Source organism: Drosophila rhopaloa, unplaced genomic scaffold, assembly GCF_018152115.1.
Source record: "Drosophila rhopaloa isolate 14029-0021.01 unplaced genomic scaffold, ASM1815211v1 contig_115, whole genome shotgun sequence".
NCBI classification, from domain to species: domain Eukaryota; kingdom Metazoa; phylum Arthropoda; class Insecta; order Diptera; family Drosophilidae; genus Drosophila; species Drosophila rhopaloa.
Window position 1 is genome coordinate 6,217,583 of NW_025334990.1, and position 21,755 is coordinate 6,239,337.

Sequence of the window (21,755 nt, forward strand, 5' to 3'; positions counted from 1 at the left end):
TGGCAAGCGATTTCATATTTCATTTTATGCATCGCCATGTCGCTTGGAATTCCCCTCATCCCGCAATTTTGTATTCCTAAAGGTGTTGACAACTTTCTGTGCAGTGACACGCCTACCGCCCGCCCCTTTTCCATACAGTTCGGATGCAATTCTCGAGGCGTGCGACTGCAATTTGTCTAGGGAAAAAGTTATTGTAGGCTTTGTTAACTGCATCCATACAACTAATTTGTGTTCTGGGACCAACAAGATTGTAAGCTATGTAATAAACTATTGCCTATATCAAATGTATTCTAGTCTTAGCGTATTCCAATACAAAAGTAACCTTAGTTTATGTTATTTCTTAATAAAAATATCCCAAAATTATCAAGACGTTAAAACCAAAAAGAGAAAAAATTACTAATAAAATCTTATGGGTAGTATAGACTTATAAGATTCCAATTCAAACGGGTTAAAATTACAAAAAGTTCAGACAATTAGGAAGTCACCCTATCGAAAAATACAAATTGAGAAGGTGGAGTTTACTGCCCCTGCCTTAAAATTTAATATTTTAAACCATAATTATTTATTTGACACCGTAGTGAACCGTGTGTGCGTGTATGTCACACACTTAACACTTCGACAATTTACTTTCCGCGTTTTTCGAATGATTTCTAAGGCATTGGGCTGACGTTTACCAAATAAATTAATCAATTGATGTCGTTTTAAGGTTTCAATTAAGTGGGGAATAGAAAAGGCACACAGGAAACGTCGCCTTCATAATATAAATTGTAAAGAATTCTTTCGGAACAATAAATGTTGCATATAAAATATGGCTTTTAAGAACAAGCTGAGCTGTACAGTGCGTTGCAAAACTGTGAGATGAGTAGGAAATTATATGTTTTAGGCCACGGTAATTATTTTAAGATTTATTCGAAACTTCGTTAAAAGTGATATATAATTTAACACCTAATTAAAATAGGTAAAAAAATTTAAAAATATAATTTATGAACATTGTTAAATTTATATTAAAATGGTAGTGGATTATATTTATTATTATTATTTATTATATTTATTTATTATATTTATTATATTATATTTCGTTCAATGTATAGGTTCTTTTCCACATTTAAGGTGTTGCAAGACAGACTGTTCAGGAAATACACAATTGTATGTACATATATATGTTTGCATCAATATATATTATTCAGCATATGGTGGCCATACGGAATACAGAGCGTAAAGTCTTGGACAGACTTGCGAAAATAAGCATCAAAAACTGTGGGTAAGGAAAAGGAAATGAGAAATACGCATTGCGAATTAAATTGTGAAACTGTTGTTGTTTTACTTGCTCTTCTCTACATCTTGGATTTGATTTTATATATTATCAGCATTTTCAAGTCCACCTGCTTTTAGCTTTGACTTTATTTTCTGATGCAGCAAAAGCAGCAGGTGTATTTTGTTTGACTTATTTCGTTTCCAAAACCTAAAGCTGTGCGAACAAAAAAACATGCAGAACGAAACCGGTTCAGAAGCCGGCTTTAAATAAGTAAAAAAAAAAGCAAAGTAAAGTAAAACAAAATCATAAGCAAAAACAATCCACAGCAAAAGCAGAACAGCGATGTCAACGACGGCAAAACTCAAGTTAATCAAACGCTCGAATTTTTGTTTGCCGAATACGTTAAGTTTTTCGTCTCGCAATTTTCCACTCAGGCGTCCAATTTGCAAAATTTGATGATAATTCTGCTGATGATGATGATGCAGTCGCTAACATCTAAGGTCAAATCATCAAGTTTAAGGAGGGCTTGTGACTCAGCTTGATGTTTCTTATGCTTAAGATAAATAGAACGAAAAGTGGGCTACAGAAAAAAGCAAATCAACCGAGGAAAATAACAATAAACTATAGCTAGAGGAGTGACTGACAGAACCAACAAAAAAGGGAATAGTGATAGGAAATAAATAACTGCGAAAACACGCAATTCGAGAGGTGTCCAATTACGACATCCAAGCCACAATGAGAGCAAACAATTATTAAACTGAAACTTGAAGTCTCACAACTCGAGACTTGAATTGGATTTATGTTTTTGAGAAATTAAATATTTAAGTTGTTTTTGGGGTATTTATTTCGTCTCGGAGTGCCCCAGCCTATCTAATTAACTTGTTTCGTGACACACAGTAACCCTTAACACCTCTCGAAGGGGGAAATTGGAATCTAATAACTTCCGGCTAAACAAAAACAAAGGGCCTAAAAGTTCAATAAACACACACGCACGACCCCGCCCACCGAAATGAGTCCACATCACGCACTCTTGTCATCGAGGTCAGCCACAAAGGTACGGACTGTCCAGGATAACCCATACCCCATCCTCAATCGACTATTGGCCCTCTACCTGAACAGAATGAATCTCGACTATTTCACTGCGATTTTGAGCGGATCGGTGAAAGAAAGAAACATCTGCTCGGGAGCTCAAAAACCAGTTCGACAGCTGTTTGGCGGAGGAGTGCTGGGGAAATGGAGAACAGGTATCTCAATGCCAGCGTTACCCACTCATTCATGCGAATCGTGCGGCGTTTACCCACACACTCATCACGATCAGTTACAGTCCACAAAACATTACCAATTACTTGTGTGGCTTTATAAATGTAAACAAAAATGTACACAGAGGAAACTAACTAAAATTATGGCCAACTCTGTTCTTCAAATCAGTTGTAAAATCAAGAAGTCCCTATTGATTCTTCGTATTGACTATTATTTATCATTTTGGTGATGTACAACACTTTTTGTAAAATTATATAATTTGGTAAGCATTTATTATACTACTTTTGATGAAGCTAATGATATTGGGTAGTTATTAAATCATAAATTAAAAAAACTTTAACTAAATTAGGTAATATTTGTCATCCAATATATAAACTATTAAAATTTATTAAGCAACGATATAATAATAGTAAACCAATTACTAATATATAAACCTAGAACTGATAAAATTCAGAATGTTCAGCACAGTCTTTAGTTTAAATTAAAAACAAGATGATAATCAAACAAGAAAGGAAAGCTAACTTCGGGCGGAGCCGAAGTTGATATACCCTTGCAGAATACTCTGTAAATTATATTCTCCAAAATTATTCATATGATGCATTCTTAATACTCATAAAAATCCCAACTTCCTAACTTTAAAAACACCAAAGTTATGGCATTTCCAATCGTTCAGTTATATGGCAGCTATAGGATATAGTCGGCCGATCCTTATGAAATTTGGTAGGTCGGATTGATTGGCCAAAAATAAAACCCATAGAAAATCCCAACTTCCTAACTTAACAAATACCAAAGTTATGGCATTTCCGATTAATCAGTTATATGGCGGCTATAGGATATAGTCGGCCGATCCTTATGAAATTTGGTAGGTCAGATTGATTGGCCAAATATAAGACCCATAGAAAATCCCAACTTCCTAACTTAACAAACACGAAAGTTATGGCATTTCCGATCAATCAGTTATATGGCAGCTATAGGATATAGTCGGCCGATCCCGCCCGTTCCGACTTATATACTGCGTGCAAAGGAAAGAAGGGTGTGTGCAAAGTTTCAATTCGATATCTTTAAAACTGAGAGACTAGTTCGCGTAGAAACAGACAGACGGACAGACAGACGGACAGACAGACGGACAGACAGACGGACAGACAGACGGACAGACGGACAGACGGACAGACGGACATGGCTATATCAACTCAGGAGGTGATCCTGATCAAGAATATATATACTTTATAGGGTCGGAGATGTCTCCTTCACTGCGTTGCACACTTTTGACCAAAATTATAATACCCTCTGCAAGGGTATAAAAATATATAATTTGTAGGTATATTTCATTCCCTACACTGATTGTAAATAATTGTTTTCAAACGATTTTTTAGTACAAATTAAATATATTTTAAAATACAATTTGAAAAGAGGTTTTTATCTCTCAGTGTCCAGACACCAAGTAATTGTGTAATGCGTGACACAGATAATTGCAGACGCGTTGCCCACGCTGTTCTAACAGCTCTCTGCCCAAATAGTCACCTCCAATTGCCGCCGACTGCAAGTCACCCGCGGGAAGGTCCAAGACCGCAAGTTACCTGTCCACCTCGTCGTCACCCAGAAGATGACAGGGAGCCACGGCGACGACACGCCGCACTCGACAGAAGCTGACAACAAAACCGCAACAATCGGGAGTGGGGGGAGGGACAGGTTGGGAACACCGTTAAGTCGACAGGAGACAAAAGTGGGACGAACTGGAGCAGGCCACGTGGAAGATAGATACATTTTAGGGGAGAGACGAACGACTGGAGTGATGATGATGCGGATGATTCCAGTGTCAGTAGATGTCACGGCACAGTGGGCTATACTCAAACTATTGTCGAACCTTTTGTCTTATTTGTATTATAGAAAGGTTTATTATTCAAAATATGGCTTCTACAGAATTTATTAGCTTAAATAATAACCGAATTCACAAAGGGGAAAAAGAGGTTGAAACACACTCCATAAAAAGTGATACAAAATTTGTTTCATAACCCACATTTAATTGTTATGATGTGCAAATAATTAACAAAATAAAATCAAATATTTAATAGATTAAATTTAAATGAAGTAACCTGAATTTTCTTAGAAGCAAATTTAAGTTTATATACCACTGTCCTTAAAGAGAGACTGACAACAGAAGCTGCTCAGCAGGCTGAATGAGAGAGATGGAGGAAGTAGAACTTGGGCTTGAGGGTGGATTTGTGTCTAATTGAAAGCGTTGCAAAACATTTACAGGGAGAAGAGCAAAATAAAGAAGAGCGAACACGTGCATAATTTTTAGCAAGTATAGGAATGTATCTCAAAGATACAGTAGTCCCTTGCAAAATGAAAAGCATTATTACTCATGTGAATAAAACCTTTTACAAAAATTTTTGGGACTTAAATGTTTTCAAAATGTAACTTCTAAGACTTTAATAATACATCGGTAAAAACAAAGTATCTCAATATTGTAAGCCCTCAAAGACCACTGTATGATAACTTCCTAGGGGCCAAATAAAGACAACTTCAACGATAGCGACAGTAGCGTTTAATAACAAAAATAAATGTCTGGGGTATGACGAAGGCAAGACCAACAGCAGACGTGTTTTGCATATGAAATCGAGTTGACGTCCTCATCGTCTCGGGTGCATTAATTAAGACTGCCAGCAAGACGCCAAAAGACTTTTCAAAAAAATGTATACATATAAATGTACGTATCTACAATTCAACTTTAAATACTTTTTTGTCGCATGCAGATTATGGAGATGGATTGAGAGATGGAAGACCCCAAAAAAGAAACGTGACTCAGGAACCATGTAAAGGTGTTCGGGGCCTCCAATCAAATCCCGCCTTCGAAATGCCTGGACGTACGCGAACACATCCATAGATGATGGCTGCCTGATAAGTGCCAGTTCTCTGAGTCTGTTGGACTGGAACTGGGATCGGTAGATGGGTGAGGCCATGAACATATTTTACAAATTATTATTACGGCTTGATTTTGTTCCATTTTTAGGGGGCGCCAAAATGATTTTAATCCTCTACCCCTTCTCGCATTCACACATGAAGTTGATTTTTGAGATATCTTTGACTCGTATCTTTCCACATAAAAGATTTCTTTTCATTTAACGCCACATAATTTGTGATATGTAATGTGCCGAGAATAAATTCTTATTTATCGCGTAACTTCTGGTATTCAAATCGATAGACTACCACTATGCCCTTGTAGCTCATTTATTTTTGTAAGTGATCTTTGGTAATGTAGTATGCAGGCCAATTTTACACATTTCTTTTTGCGTCAATATCCGCTGATGATGAGAGTAAGCCAACATATATTTCATTTATGTGAACATGTGATTTTATTTATTTGAGAAACCCTAAATATGAGAACCCCTGACCTAATAGTAAGTATTTGGGGAAATTTTTTTTAACAATATCCATTGTGTTTTTATAATTATAAATAATATAATAATATTATTATTTATTGTATGTATTAAAATGTATTTTTCTTCTTGAAAATTCAAAGTTCTCTCGAAAAAATAAAAGTTAAAATAATTTATAAAAATTCGAGCATGAAACTCAATATTCACTCTGGCTCTAACCCAACACCCCCATTTCTCGGCCGACAAATTCGGACGCCGGGTGGCATGAAGGGGAATCCCACTGCCAGGAGCTCGCCGGCTGAAGTGCGGCAACATCGCTTCGCTCCAAATCAGCTTGTCAGGCAGCGGCGAGACATAAATAAGTATAATAATATTTTCAGAGGGAGGGATACGGTTTGGCAGAGAGGAGATGGGAATGCGTGCCGACAACGTGCCCCTTAGTCACTACAGCTGTTCGAGCTGCGAGGGAAGGTGGATGAGGGTGGCTGGCACTTAGTTTCTCTCTTCTCGGGTAAATCAAAAGTGTGTAACCCAAACATTTGCTGCAAATCTTCACTGGCAAACTAAATAAATACCTTTCTCATTTTTCCCCAATGCGAACTAAGGGTGACAACAAAAAGGAGAGAGAGCGCAAAGGACTCATGGGTTTTCCCCTGGCGGAGGGGTTGAAAAGAAAACTTTATTGCTGAACTTTTTAAGACCCGCTAAGAGCTACATTTACTCCGCACCCACTTAAAAATATCTGAAAATATTTTCGGTTAGGCCCCATAAATTGTTCGACTGGCTGCAGCTCATAAAATATTTCGAGTTAACTTAATACTTTCTACATCCAAAAGTTCGGGAAGTTCTGGGAGCACTTAATGAGCTCGAATATATGACAAATGCTCTTAATGGCCCAACAAACGCTTTGATGCCCTGAGTTGTCGTGTCTTTTCGGTGGATTTGTAAAGAATTTTAGAAAAGCAAAGCCGTCGAGATTCTTTTGAAATGCATTCAGCACGACAGCGTTGCCAACTTTCAGCATCATTATAAGGCAATTATTTACGCAATTATCGAAAACTTGCTCCGCAGTTGCAGCTTCGCCATTCTCCAATCTTTATTCCCCATTGAAGTTGACAAACAGCTTTGAGACTATCGCAAATGGGCAAAAAATAGGCTGTAACGCCTCATAAAACAGCAAACTGCGACTGCATCATGACGTCACAGGCGAATTGTGTACTTTCCCCCTTTTCTCCCTGCTGCTTTCTCTCCATCCCGAATCCAAGTGGCATTCCTGTGCCTGCTGCGATGCAACTAATAATAAGTCGGGCGAGAGGCCATTAAGTTGGGGGCAAAATTCTATTGAACAGTCTGCAGTTGGCAGGAAAATTGGATACACTCAAGATTATATTTGTTCTTGTATAAATATTTATATCTGTGGTACTTTTATTATAGAAATGATTACTATATATACATATCTAATGAAAAATATCAAATTTTTAATAAAATTGTTTCACTTTTTCTACACCTACATATGTATGTACATAAGGCAAATTATCACATATCTTCAAGATCTTTCTGTTCTATCCATAATAATATCATATGAGTGCTAGCTTCCATATTTTTTCTTGGTGTATGGATAGGATGGGAGCCCAGCCCCTCGGTGTTGCTTAAACAAACCCCGCGTGTGATGTGCCTCAATCGTCGAGGTATCATAACACATACTCTGAAGAGGGCGAAGAAAGTGTCAGGAGGGGCACATCAATCATTTGTAATTACGGGCAGGCTTTTTCCATCTTCTCTAGCTCCATCCTCACATTTCGGCTCCTTTTTTCCCATTTCCATTCTTTCCCATTTGGCTTTGTACAGAAACGGAAATGGTTCTTTCTCGGACAGGGTCTGGTTCAGTGATCTCTCGGATGATCTCTGTCATATTTACGAGTGTTTTGAGTGGCATGCAGTGCTTCTAATTGGTTACGAAATCTTTTAAGAACTGATCTTGAAGATAGAAACGAGGAAAATGTGACCCAGTTGATAAGTGGTCTCAAAGTGTTTTTTTTCTTATCAGTAAAGAGCAAAAGCAAATACTCAGAGAAAGACTCTTAAAGTCTTTATGCTCGCAATCGAAAAAGTCACCAGCATTAGCAAATGGAATAAAATGATCTTACATACTTTACAAGTGAAAAGTACATTAAAAATCACTGAACAATTAAATACAAATTTATTTAAATATCTAATCTACATGAAACATTTTAAGTCTCTTTATGTAACTCCATTTATTTGCAATATAATGTTATATTTTTAGCTTGAATATTAATAAAAGCATTAAACAGCTTTCATATATTTTTCTAAAATATGGCAAGTGAATTCAGCTGCCTTTTTATCACAGCTATTGTTTTCATTTCACTAGCGTTAACTAAGATGTCATTTTATTCTAGATAAACAATTAGATTAGTATTTATCTTGCATACAATTTTTTCATAGGGAAGCAACAAAGTGCACACATCGACAGCATAGCAAAGCCTTTTCCATAATTTCATCTATGTCATTTGATTCGCACAAATGTACTATACATAAATTGACTGCTTCCTGTTTATATGTTTTGTGTTACATGCTTACTTTTTGCTTTTTCGCTGCACTGTTTTGAATCCAGCTGAGACCACTTGTGAACTTTAAGCTCCATTACAGTGTTCGCTGTGTGTGAGCTGAATTTCAATTGAATTGAATGAAATTGCGAATTAAATGCGTCCGACTGCAGCGGAGACAGGAACAACAACATAAACATTACATTCCGACTTTCCCATAACGGAGCAAGTACAATAAATCTATTTTATGGTTTAAGTCTGGCTTTAAATGTTAATGCAGGCATGCTTGGCCTGAAACCCAAAACAGAAAAATAATAATAACAAAAGTAAAAATTGGCGCAAAATGTTTTTAATCAATTTCAATTGAATGATGACCCGCACAATCAACGTAAGACGTCGTAAGTCTCTTCGTCTCACTCAAAGTTTGTATCTGTCGGTTCTCTACCATTTCATTGGGCAAATATTTGTGCTTGCTTTTGTAGCTTTTTCATAATTTATTCTTTTAATTTACGTAATCATTTCAACAGATCTTTGTGGTGAATTTTATAAATACTTTAAGCTTATCTTTGCGTTTTTTTATTATTCCATTTTGGTTACTTATTTTGAATTCCAACAGAGTATCTTATCACGCAATTCCCATTTAAAAAGTATAACTATTAAATAAATTCTTGACCTCAACGACAGAACAATTTTTATTTCATGCTATTACTTCACGTTTCGTTTGTTTACTTTCTTAAGCAGCTTTGGATAAGGTTTGGTTTGGTTTTTTTTGTTCAATCAATAAAAAATGTAAATAAGTTTAAATATAAGGCCAGACCCTAAATTGGGCAGACCAAGATCGCAAATGGAGGCACCTATATAAATTGGTTACATGGGCGAACGAGTTATTTGGCTGATGGGTCAAGCATTTTGGCCTTCTCAATTAATTCCCATTTAAACTAAGGTAAAGATAAATAAAATATGTATTTATTAAAGGTGAAAAATCTTTATTTGTGCTTTTTATGTTTCTAATTGTTGTTAACTTTTCAAACAATGCATTCCATTGTATAAACTAAAGAATAATACATAATATAAATCCATTCATAAGAACAAGTTTATCTAAAAAAGTTTATCTACGGATAGCAGAATTACTCATTTACTGCCCGACTGGACTGACTAATTCACAATCTGACCCACTGATGTTGCACAGCCCCACCGTACTTCCCTCCAATCCCCGAAACACTATTTCCCGGACGGTTGAGGCAATGAACCGCACATTTATCTACACAGCCCACAACCCCTCACACAAAAAGATACAAAATGTATTCGTCCAGACGCACAGTCGAGTAAATATCCAACTGCAAACAGCCAGGAAACGCAATGAAACAAAAAGCGAAAGCCAAAGCTAATGTAAAGAAAACAACATTAAAAATGCATAGAAACGCTCGGAAAATCCACAGCAGCAGCAGCAATGGGAAAAATGGGTAAAAAGTGGAAACGAATGTGTCAACAGTGATAAGAAGCGTATAATTAAAGTGAAACCAAAACTGAATCAAGTAAATTTAAGAGATGCATAAAGAAAACAATGCATCGCAAACATTACAAATCGAAATGTAAAGAAAAACACATATTTACATCAGAATTAAATCTTTATGAACTAACGGAAATGACGTTTCATTAAGTTTTTTAACCAATTAAGCAAGTTTTAATAAGTTTGTATAACCTGAGTAGATTAATCATTCCGAAAATCTTAAAACTTTCATAATTTGTTCTTCTGAAAACCTAGCATTTTTGTAAATCCAAAACAGACGTGTGGAAACAATAAATATCGAGAACTCTATAGTTTCCGGATTCCATAGATCAGCAGTTTGGAATGCTTTAGAACACAAATTTGTAGGGCCAACGCAAATCGACACGAGCCAAGTGCAATTACTCACCAATGAGGGCAACAGCTGCGTACAGCATTAGCCATTTGAGGCGTTCGTTGGGCATATTCATACTGTATGCCGGTTTTCCGCTGAGCGGGCTGTGTGCAGTTGGCAGTAGAGGGTCTATCTGTTTATCGATTTTACGCAAAAATCCACTGAAAAACACCCTTCGTTTCGGTTGAAATGCACGCGAATTATCTGGAAAATAGAGAGCAGAATTGTTTCATTAGTTTTTAAGTTTACTGAAAGGTATATTTAATTTGTGGCATATATTTTATATTTAAAGTGAAAGCAGTTTCAAAATGTGCCATTTTATTGTACTTTTTTAACCCTTAAAAATGTTTGCATAATTTCCGTTTGTTGTTAATGAGATGCAAGTAATTTGATTAAGCAAACCACCCTTTGTTGAAAAACTGAGCTCCATTCTACTTCACCTCTTTAATGATTTAATGATTACCTTAACGACTACAGGTGAGTGAAATTTTTAGTGAAAATATTGAAAACCTTTTCAACACACAGGTTTTTAGATTCAATTTATTATGTTAAATTTCATTCAAAAAAGTAACAAGAAAAAAACTACTGTTACACTATAGTGATACCAAAATTAACCCTAAAAACAAGAAATTCGCCTTATTTTTGACTTCAAAGGCATCACACCATAAATTGTAGGGTGAATTTTTCTAAAATTAAGGGCGTTCCTTTCTAAAATTTAAGGCAAAGAGCCCTAAAAACAAGAAAAACTTTTCTAAAAAATAGAAAAATATTTCTTAAAAGTAGGATCTTTTTCTAAAAATTAGAAAAAATGTGCCTCATGATGTAACTTTTCATTCAGGATTTATGGACTTATGTATATGTATATATATATGTACATATATGATTTAAGCACTTTGCTTTTCATTCAGAAAAGTTTGTATTAGTATTGCTCTAATGAATTGCCAATATCGATTTCAACTGTAATTCTGTGGGAAAGAGAGAGAGAAATTAGTACAATTATGACTTATTTCAGTTCTTACAAGTAAAATCCGATATGTATCTTATCCGAAAAAACTTTTAATTTTATTGGTCCGTCGGTGGGATTCGAACCCAGGTCTCCCGCGCGTGAGTTCTAAGACATTGAATGGAGCCACGGTCGCGCGCGAAGAGCGCATGGCAAACCAAAGACTATATGATGGGGCGTTTGCGAAGAATAGTGGTTAAAAAAGTTTTTAGAACTCGTTAAGTCGCAACTGTGAAAGTCGAAATATTTAAAATAAATTTTCTAAGATGATATTTCATATGACAAAAAATGTTTTCATTACTTTTCCATAAAGGGTAAAAATTTAGTCGTTCTAAGCATTACTTCTCATCTGTGTTTATAACACAAGTAAAAAAAAAGAAAAAAGAAAGGTGTCGGCAGCTGAAATTGAACTTGCGGTGCTTAGATTTCTGGTCAGACGTTCTAACCCCTAGGCTACTCAGACAGGGTTAGAACAATTTTATGGTCATTTTAAAAAATCTTTCCTATGTTATAGAAAATATTTCTATATTTTGGGATTAATTTCTATTTTTTAGAAAATATTTCTATATTTAAGAAAATATTTCTATATTCAAGAAAATATTTCTATATTTAAGAAAATATTTCTATATTTAAGAAAGCGTTTCTATTTTTTAGGGTTATCGTATTTTTAAGGTTAATTTGAGAAAAATTTTCTATTTTTTAGGGTAAATAATTTTTTAGGGCAGAATTTCTAATTTGAAGAAAAAAATTTATAAAAATAAGTACCATTTTTACTAAAATATAGAAATTCTTTCTTGGATTTAGGGTGAGTTCAGTTTATGGCGACAATTTCTACATTTGAGAAACACTTTCTTGATTTAAGAAAAGTTTTCTTGTTTTGAGAAAAAAATTTCTTGAAAATAGAAATCTTTTCTTGGATTTAGAAAAAATAAAGTTTTAGGGCGAATTTCTAAAATTTAGGGTTAATTTTGCTATGAGTGTACAGTTAACCTAACTTATTAGATAAGTTGTATTTTTTTGTGAAAAAACTGAAATTATTCTATTGTTTTTTATATTCGAGGTCCGATAGTTAATAATCCATTAGTAGATTATTAGTTAACAAACCTAGAAGCATAAAAAAAATAATATAATAATTTCAGTTTTTCTAAAAAAAAAATACTTAACTAACAGTTAAGCCTATTCAAAATTGTGTAAGAACTATTTTATACTACTAGGAGAAGCCCTATAAAAACGATTAGCAAATGGAATAAAAAATAAAGGAAACCACTCGATGGAGGGAATAGTGTATCGTGGAAGTGGAAAACGGCGGATGGATGTCATTAATTAAACCACAAATGGCCAATAGGGGGAGGAGTGAGCAACAGCTTCGACAACTTCTTTTCTTTTTTCTGCCTTCTGCTATCCATAAAATGTCACGCGCCTCCCTTCCATTCCGCCACCCCAGTTTGGAGGCGAAAAAACACACTTTATGACAGGCAGGAAGTCACGATTCCACATTTCTGTCTATCTGTCTATATGTCCCCCGATCCCCTCGATGTCTGTAACTTGACATCCAGCTACTCCACTCGGCCAGCGACTTATTTTAATCCATGAGCTAGTCTTTAATTGTACAATATACACATGCGTGTATATAGAAATAGATTCAAAAGCAAATTTCTCAGCTTTTAACGATTAATTAACTCTTAAGTGGATTCCTTCATTTGCGCTTGCCACAAATTGTGGACAAAGAATAAATGTTTTTTGTTATTCCGCATTCAATTCAAGACGGATCATTATGGTAGATAGTTGTGTCTTATCTACGATTCGGTTTTATTTGCTGTGAGGGTTGCGCAGGCGTACGGATAAAACCTTCCCCGCACGTGTCCCCTTACGAATGAAAACTATAGATTGTTGGTGGAGGGTCTGCTCGGCCAATGTTAGCTTTTCAATTGGCCTAATGAACTAGCTGTCATTCGCAGCGAGGGTTAACTGTCCCGAAGTTGAGCAGCTTCGCAGACGAACAGCTGCTAAAAATGGTTTTGGGGTGGCCAAAAATGTCCTCGAAGGGATGTGAACATGAAAATTAAAGTTTGAATTAATACAAAATATTTCTATGAGCCGCTCAAAAAGTACTTTCAAAACAAAAAATATCAGAAAACGGAGAAAAACAATTACCTCTTGCGAATAATATTTTGTTACTGTTTAATAAAAAAATATATATGCTTTCGCAAATTGTTATTTAACTAATTATAATTATAATATTTAATTACAATTGTTTGTTTTAATAATAATTGAAGTTCTGAATCGCACTGTAATTTACGAGTAATGAATCATCCGTACATCTATCCTTGAGTTTTCAGCTTAAAAACGTACGCGTTCCATCTCGACAAATGATTCTGCGATTCTCGTATGAAACAATTTAGAAAACATCTGGTAATCAGTCAACGGTTCCAAGCGTTTATATAGGCAGAGAGTAGCATATGTACGGATACATTTTTGTATATATGTACAATGTACATATAGACAGACAACCCCTCCCTGAGCGGATCCGTTTGGTCAATCGCGTGGTAAAATCAACGAATCAAAAGCACTTTTTATATTACTCATGCTTGCATTTTGTATTCTTTTTGTTGGTCCGTCTGGCTGGATGTGTAACTAAAAATTGGGGTGACGAGCCAATAAATTTTGGGAAAGGGTGGTGCATGCCAGAGGTGGAGGGGCGGATGGGGACAGAGGGCAGTGGCCCAGTGCAGGGTCGTCGTCGGTAGCGGAGGACATGTCCATTGTCCAGAACCGCTGCTATGACCCATTCGCGCTCACAGTTTTCCGCACTGCGCCCCTAATTGAGATTCAAGTGCTCTCGACGGCAGCAAGAACAAAAAATATTTATTCGGTCCTTCATTTGTTTGTCAGCCTTTGTTCACTTTAACCTTTTCCGCTGTGTCATGTTTGAGCCCAAGTGGAAATCAATATTTGCCACCATACCAGAGCCGTTGAAAGAGTTTTCATCAAATCGATGGGATCGACCAAAAAAAAGTGTTTATTCAAAAGACTTTAACAATATTCATAGTAAAGTAATTAGGTTATTGGTGGGATAAAACCATTACAAATTTCAAAAGCTGTCAAATAATAAATGAAAAGCTACTAAATACTCCTATTGAATAAAATTATTTATTGCCTTTGTGAACTAGCCGCATAATTATCGAATTAGTCAAAAATGATACACCCATTTACATTACAGCCGGAACCAACAAATTATTATTAAAAACATTAGAAAATAATAAAAAAAAATAATAATAAGTACATGAATTCACTCTATTTAGTTTGTCGTACTATATATACTTCATAAGGTCGGAAGTTTTAACCCACTACGTTGTAAACTTCTTACTTACATTATATTACCCTCTGCAAAGATATTATATATTATGCAAAAAGTGATATATTTATTGTTAAAGATTTTATTAAGTAACATATGTTTATTTATTGGTTTATTGTACTTCCTGCATACACCTATATATTGGCTTTAAATTGTTTTATTGCTCTGGAAACAGGGAGTCACATGGAAAAATTGGCAACTAGCCCAACTAGTGGAGAATCGCCGCCTAGCAACAGGATGGCAGGCCGACGAAAATCCAGAAAAAGAAGCCGGAAAATAAAAAGTGGGTGGAAAGGGAAGGGAGGGAGGGTAGCGCAACACTTGCAAAATCAAATAGTGGAAACTTCAGACACACCAGCAGCCAAAGGACGAAGGCAGCTGCATGGGATTTCAGAGATTTTACAAGCAGGGGTTGAACCACCACTCGCATAAAGACACATACATAAATATGCACAAAAAGGATCACAGCGTATGTGTGCCACATGGAAACTGCGACGGATTTTAAAAGGTTCTTGAGAATGAAGAGTTTTGAGTAGGAAAACTACCTGACGGGGTACAAAGGACCAAGGACCAAGCAGCAGGAGGCACAGGTTGCACACACACACGCACGCACACAAACGGAGGCAAAGGCGAATACAACGGTAATCGCAGAGTTGCTTTTCTGCGGTGCCAAGGGCGCATGCGCCGAAAAAAAATTCGCTGAAAAATTCAGGGACTGAAATGATTTCCTCTAAAAGTCAATTCATAAATAAAAATAACTGGCAAATGCATGGAAAATGGCTAAATATGAGACTATATGATCAGAAATGTACTATTATACCAATTTCAGGGACTCTTAAGATAAGTTTTTCCTCCCTCATCGGCAAACATTTTCACACCCTTTTGCATGTGTGTGTAATTTACAGTGCAGAAAGTAACCATTTTTGCATTCCCGGATTGGAAAATACATTTTATTTGCGAAAAATCAATAAGAAGCCTTAATTAAATGGACGAATTTCCCTTAAAAGTCGAATATATATCATCAAATAGCATCCTACAATGGATTCTGCAGACTATCTTTACTCAGTGGGCGTGGGCAGGACTCACGCACACACCAGCACCCAACCTATACATACACGACTGGCACAAAGAAAATGTCCAGACATTGGCGAAAATTGCTCTTGAAAGCGCCGACTTTTCTTACCGTTAACGCTCGTTCTGATGACCAAATTGTTGGTTTAATATGTCGTTAATTGTTGTTAACTTACACACACTCACAAACACACACAGTGAGAGTGGTGGGCAATTTGCAGCAGGGTGCCACTAATCCACAGGGGTGGCGACTCCGCACAAAAGCACCGCACACACAAACACAGATACTTTGCTCTGCTCTTGGCTATCTTTCAGATACTTTATATACTATTATTCACTTTATTTAGGGAGGTGCACAACCACCACGGGCGGGTGGGGTTTGTTGGGTTGTTAATCGCGAACCGCTGCCGTATATATATATCCGTATCCGTGTTCCAAAACAACGCTCACACGCACACACACAATCAAACGCACGCTTTCGCGATTCACCGACTAACGCTGAATCCGGTTCTCGATCGCTCGACGGTCCAAACAAGACTGAATCGGATGCTCAGATACAGCTACTCGCCCTCCGATTCAGATACTCCGCTCAGACAGCCGGCCATTTTATCGCTCTCTCAGTTGCTCTCTCTCCGCCTTTAGGTGTGTATGTATGTGTGCGAAGGGGCAATTGTTTGGGAAATTTCAAGGGACATTTCGCACCTGTTGCTTTCGGGGTGGAACCAATGTGGGCGGTGTTTGTTTGGATTATTACTGCAAGTAAAGTACCTGAAAGAGCTGCAGTGAATTTGTATATTTACTATAAGGAAAGTCTTTTCATTCGGCAACCCTCCTTATATGACTATATCATCGGATTCATTTTATTGAATCCCCAGCCATGCCGAACAAACAATCCGCAATCTAAATAAAACGAAAACAGAGTTTTATAATAAATCGCTTTAATTATTGATTATGTTTTAATATATTTATTTGCTTATCCAACAATATCCACACAAAAGCAATGCCAAGCGTTTATAGTGGAATATCTATGCTTTTAATTGTGCAGACGATTTTCCACTATTTAATATTGTAAGTACATATATTAATATCATTTTAAGAATGCTTTTGTATACATAGATATATAATCGGAATATTCTGAAATCTCTATTAACAAAAATACGTTATACACAACCAAAAAGTTTTAAATTTCAATTAAAATGCAACATGAGTATTATATCTTAGTACGAGTATCGTGTATATATTGATGTTGTACAGGGTAAATGCTTTTGGTAGATTTTATAAAAGTTAACACTTGGGTAATCGAGTACGAGTATTTCGGGTAGTAACAAAAGTCAAGTAAAATTCAAGGGAAGACACAATAGTGTTTACAACTAACCTAAAACTAACAAAATTAATTAAAATTAAGTAGTAAGCTAACGCATTAAAGTTATTTACAGATTAATCGGTGAAGAGAGTTAAGTTCAACACTTTGAGCGAGTTGTATATGTGGTTTGTCTTGCGAGTATCTTAAGTAGCAGGTCAAGTCTTTGCAGTTGAATCTCATGAGGATAGTTATTATGCTAGGTATATGTGTAAAGGTTTGTAAAATAAATGCTTTCCAGCTAAGGAGTCAGAATGAGAACCGTATCGAGTCTATTTGTGTCATGACTGTGGACGAAACTTGTTCAGTACTTGTGCCCGGGCTTTGAGTTTTCATGCCACGCACCTAAAAACATCGAACTCTAGACCCTAAAATAACATAGGCGACAAATACGAAAAAATATTGTACAGAAGAACGTATTTGGATATTTTGGCGAAACATAAATGCTATTAAACTTTTAACGACTTGTTTTCATAATCACTAATAATGCTACATTTTTACCGAAGATAAGCTGGGGGTGTTAAACAAAAAATGTGTAAATGTATGTTACCCTAATAAATGTCGCCTTTGTTATTATAGTGACTAATTTTCGATACTTGGCTATACATGGCCTATGGCTATTTGGCTTAACCTGACATAATCGCCCTGGAAATGGATAAATTCGTGTTTAATTTCGACGACTTGCATCCTGGATAATAATCTTGTTCTTCTGACGCGTAACCTTCGTGGCCGTCGGCGCTGGCATCAGTCGCTTAAGCTGCTCCGGCCTGAAGCTGACCAGTGCCTTATCCTTGATTTTTCCTACCGCTCCCGTAGTAGTTGTGGTGGTTGTAGTGGTGGCCGTGGCCGTAGTGGTCGACTCAATCAAAGCGGTTGATTCTTCAGCCGTGGAGCCTGAGGAACCGGCCGCTGCAGCTGAAGCGTACCTGGTGAGCACGTGGAACTTGGCAAAGATATTGCGCCCACTGCGTTGCTCCTTATCCTTGTACTTGTCCAGCGCCGAGCCAGTGGGCAACGGCTTGGGCGCCTTGACCAGCGCCTTGCTGGGATTACTGCCAGTCGCCTTGTAGAAATCGTCGTAGTCGTAATCACTATTGGTCTGCACTGGAGAATTTGCAGTGGCGTGAGCCAGAGCTCGATCTCCGTAGCTGGCCGAACTGGCCGACGTTTCCTCGGCCATGTGGCGCAGCATCAGGGTAAGCTTCATCTCATGCTGGCGCTGCAATAGCACGGCGTTCCGTTCGCCTTCTAGTCTAGCCTGACGCACGGCATTGGACAAGACGCGCTCCTTCCACTCCCAGGCATCCCGCTCGCGCTCCAGCTGCACCAACTGCAGCTCTAACTTTCGCGAAGAGTCGCGCAGGTCGATCACCTTGGTGAAGTACTTGTACAAAAGCGTACGCATCTCCTCCGTCGAAAGGCGATTCAAGCGGGCCATCAACATCTGCTCGCCCTTCTCCCGCTGTATTCGATCACTGGTGTCGATGGAGCGGTGGCCCGTGATCATCTCGTTCTTGAATTCTATGGCCGCGTCTATGGCCTCGATGGCCTCGTCGCACTCGAGCAACTTGCGCTCCTCTTTTTGGGTCAGCACTTTGTCCCGTTTGAGCTTGCGGTCCAGATGGCAGCGCTCCTCAAGCAACAAATCTCGAGTGCCTCGCAGGTTGCGGATCTCGTGACGCAAACTCTCCTGCTGCGCTGGTCCCGGCTGCTCCTCCAGGTTGTCCGACTTCTCGCGTAGTATGTGGTTAAGGTGAGTGATCCTGGCCTGTACCGCCTTTAACTGGCGGCCATGGTGCTCTGGAGAATCCGTCTGGGTCTTCACCAATTCCTTGCCGGTGTCCCGAGACTCACACAGCTTGGCCAATTCCGCCTCCAATTGATCGCGCAACTTGCCCTCCTTGCGAAGTTTTTTCTCCAGATCATCGGCTTGCTTTCGCGACTCGACCACCGATTGCTGGAGCTTCTTCACCTTCTGTCCGCTTTCTCCGGCAATATGTTTCATGGAGCTGAGGTCCTCCAGGCGGCGGTCCAGATGCGCAATTATTGTGGTCCAGCGCTCGATTTCCGGCTGCTCGCGGCCCTGCACCAGTGCTTTACCCAGCTGCTTCTTGGCCTTGTCGCACTCGGCCTCCAACTTGGCACGCTTCTTGTGGAAGCGCTGCTTGGCGTGGCTGCGAGTGTCGCTGTTCTTGACCAATTCGCCAATAATATTTTGCTTCACCTGGATCGTCTGTTCGATTTCCCGCAACTGCCGCTGCCTGCCTTCAATTTCAGCAATCAATTTCCGTAGCTTCTTCTGCAGCTGCTCGATAGGAGCAATGGCGGCGGCGGCAGCGAGAGCCGCCTGACGGAGACCCTCGCCCGAGGAACTTTCCAGAGGATCGACGATCAACTCGGGATCGATGGGCGGAGGTGGCTGCTGCGAGGCGACTCGATTAAGCATTGCCAGCTCTGCTGTACTCAAGCTGGCGCCTGGCTGAATGCTTCTCCTGCGACCTATTGGAGGAAAAAACGATGTCAGTAAATTAAAAAGGATTCCACAAGGGACAGACTTACCGCCGATGCTGGTCTTGCGATCTTCCCCGTTTTCCACTGACGGCTGTGCCTCATTCTCGCGTTCTTGACTTTGCATAACCGCCTTGGGGTGTTTGGACAGGTAATCTGCGTGCCTTTCCAGGATCAACGCGTCCGTCTTGTCACGAAACTCTTCCATTAGGCTCTCCATTTTGTCGGCCAGATCAGGCCGCTGCGACTCATTGTCCGTGTCGTTTTCGTTGTCGGAGTTCGCTGGCTCAGAGTTTGCTGGCTCAGAGTTGGCTGCTTCGGAGTTGACATCTTCCGGCTCCTCGGCCTCCTGAATTGGAACCAGCTGCTTCTGTTGGCGCATAGCCTCCGTTGAGCTGAGACACTCCTCACACTCCTGCTTGAGGTAGAGCCATTCCTCGATCTGTTCCTTCTCCAGTTCACTGATCAGCTTGGAATCCATTAACCTGAAAGTATCTATGTCTTAAAAGGTTCATATGAAATATAAAGTATCCACTTACTTGGCAAACAGCCCTTCCGCGTTGGTCACCAATTTAGACCACTGACTGGCCGCGAACTGCAGCCCAAAATTGTCCCCTGAAACCGCCTGTGCCAAAGGTCCTGCTCCGGGATCGGAAACTGGCAGCGCCTCTGGAGGCCGGACGATCAGCGTGTTATCGTCCGAGTAGGTGTTCATGATCACAAAATTTCGCACGCACTGCACCTTGAAGGCGAACTGCAGGTTGCCCAGAGTCTCAACCAAGTGCTCCTCCAGCGGCGACACGCACAGGATCACGAGCGTCTGAGCCCGTCCGCCGAACGAGTCCTTTAGCAGAGTGGTGAGTGTGGTCTGGCCATACGGAATGTTGCCATTGACCCCGTACATGAGTCCGGGATCCGTGAGAGTGCTGACCACCTGCTCCAACATATGCAAGCCAGCATCGCGGGGTCGTCCAGGATGCGGTTCGCCGCATCGTTCTGTGCCGCACAGATCTGAGAAGCTGGCCGTGGACAGGCGATGCTGCAGCAGTCCCTCCTTGGACACCCACTGCTGCTCCAGTGTCAGCGTGAACAGGGTGTGCGCCGGCAAGGACTGGCGGGCCGATAGACCCGCCTGCAGCCAGCGGAAGACCGCATCTACATTGGTGCAATGTATGTTGCCCATGCCCAACAGGTCACAGACCTCACCTCCGCATATTTCCACAAAACCCACGTTTATGGCATAGGTGCGTTCTGAAACGAAAATGATTTAGTATGCTTAATAATACACATCGCTGAAAACACTCACCTGGGTGAGAGGATATGTGTGAAAAGATGTCCCGGACGCAAAGGTGGACGACTCCCTCGGCGGACTCTTTCTCGGTGTTCTCTTCGACATTTCCGTAGAGGGTATAGCTCTTGCCCTGGCCCCTCTGACCATAGGTGACCACGGATGCGTCGAATCCTTCCAGGAAGAGGGTGATAAGCGGAAAGACCGTCTGGTGGTACACTTGCTGCTGGGAGCTGCTACTGCCCAAAGCGTGGGTGACGGGCACTGTGTGAGGACCAACCTGGATGAGTCCAGCGGCAATGCTGTCCATGGGATCGCCGCCTGGCAGAGCACTGGGCAATCCGAGGGCGGAGGCGCTGATGGGAATAGCCTGGACGCAATATCCGGACTCCGGCGAATCCTTTGATTTGCTATTGTTGCCATTGGCGTCCTCAATTGGCTTCGGATCAGATACACTGTCCTTCTCGGCATTCCCGTTGGTATCCGTCAAACTCGTGCAATCCTTTTCCACCCCCGCCACTTCATCTCCAGTGTCCTTGGAGTCCGCCCCCTCGTCCTCCGCCTTCACATCCTGTTTAAGAGCTGCGGGGGCGATACTGTCCTTCAATTTCTTGAGCTCCCTGTGCGGGAAAATGCGCACGGCCACCTGTATGGGTATTTCCATGGTAGTTGCTTTTGTCCTGGTTTCGGAGGGGAGTTTTCATTCGGCCTCCTGCGCTTTGGTGCGCATTTTTGCGCTTTGAAATACTTGCAAATATTCAGCTCCGAATCGATACAATGTGATGGTGTGGCCGTAGCTAGAGCGCCAGA

The 21,755-nt window shown here is 39.6% G+C and overlaps 2 protein-coding genes across 51 annotated transcripts in view; both read right to left on the bottom strand.

Annotated features, from left to right (window-relative positions):
• The window catches only part of LOC108042439 (Down syndrome cell adhesion molecule-like protein Dscam2), a 67,414-nt gene extending 51,106 nt beyond the window's left edge, over positions 1-16,308 (bottom strand). For all 50 annotated transcript variants that reach the window (XM_044456754.1, XM_044456645.1, XM_044456763.1 and 47 more), the window contains exons 1-2: positions 15,902-16,308; positions 10,376-10,564 (exon numbers count right to left, since the gene is read on the bottom strand). In XM_044456754.1, the coding sequence (XP_044312689.1) occupies positions 10,376-10,436 (61 nt within the window). In that variant the 5' untranslated portion in view covers positions 10,437-10,564; positions 15,902-16,308. The remainder of the gene's footprint in view (positions 1-10,375; positions 10,565-15,901) is intronic.
• A 402-nt stretch (positions 16,309-16,710) lies between these two features.
• Positions 16,711-21,751, bottom strand: LOC108038234 (kinesin-like protein costa). The gene is made up of 4 exons (XM_017114983.2): positions 20,964-21,751; positions 20,197-20,908; positions 19,709-20,142; positions 16,711-19,648 (listed from the first exon to the last, which is right to left on the bottom strand). The coding sequence occupies exons 1-4, from the start codon at positions 21,607-21,609 to the stop codon at positions 17,817-17,819; spliced, it is 3,624 nt and encodes a 1,207-aa protein (XP_016970472.2). The 5' UTR covers positions 21,610-21,751; the 3' UTR covers positions 16,711-17,816.
• Between the last annotated feature and the right edge of the window lie 4 nt (positions 21,752-21,755).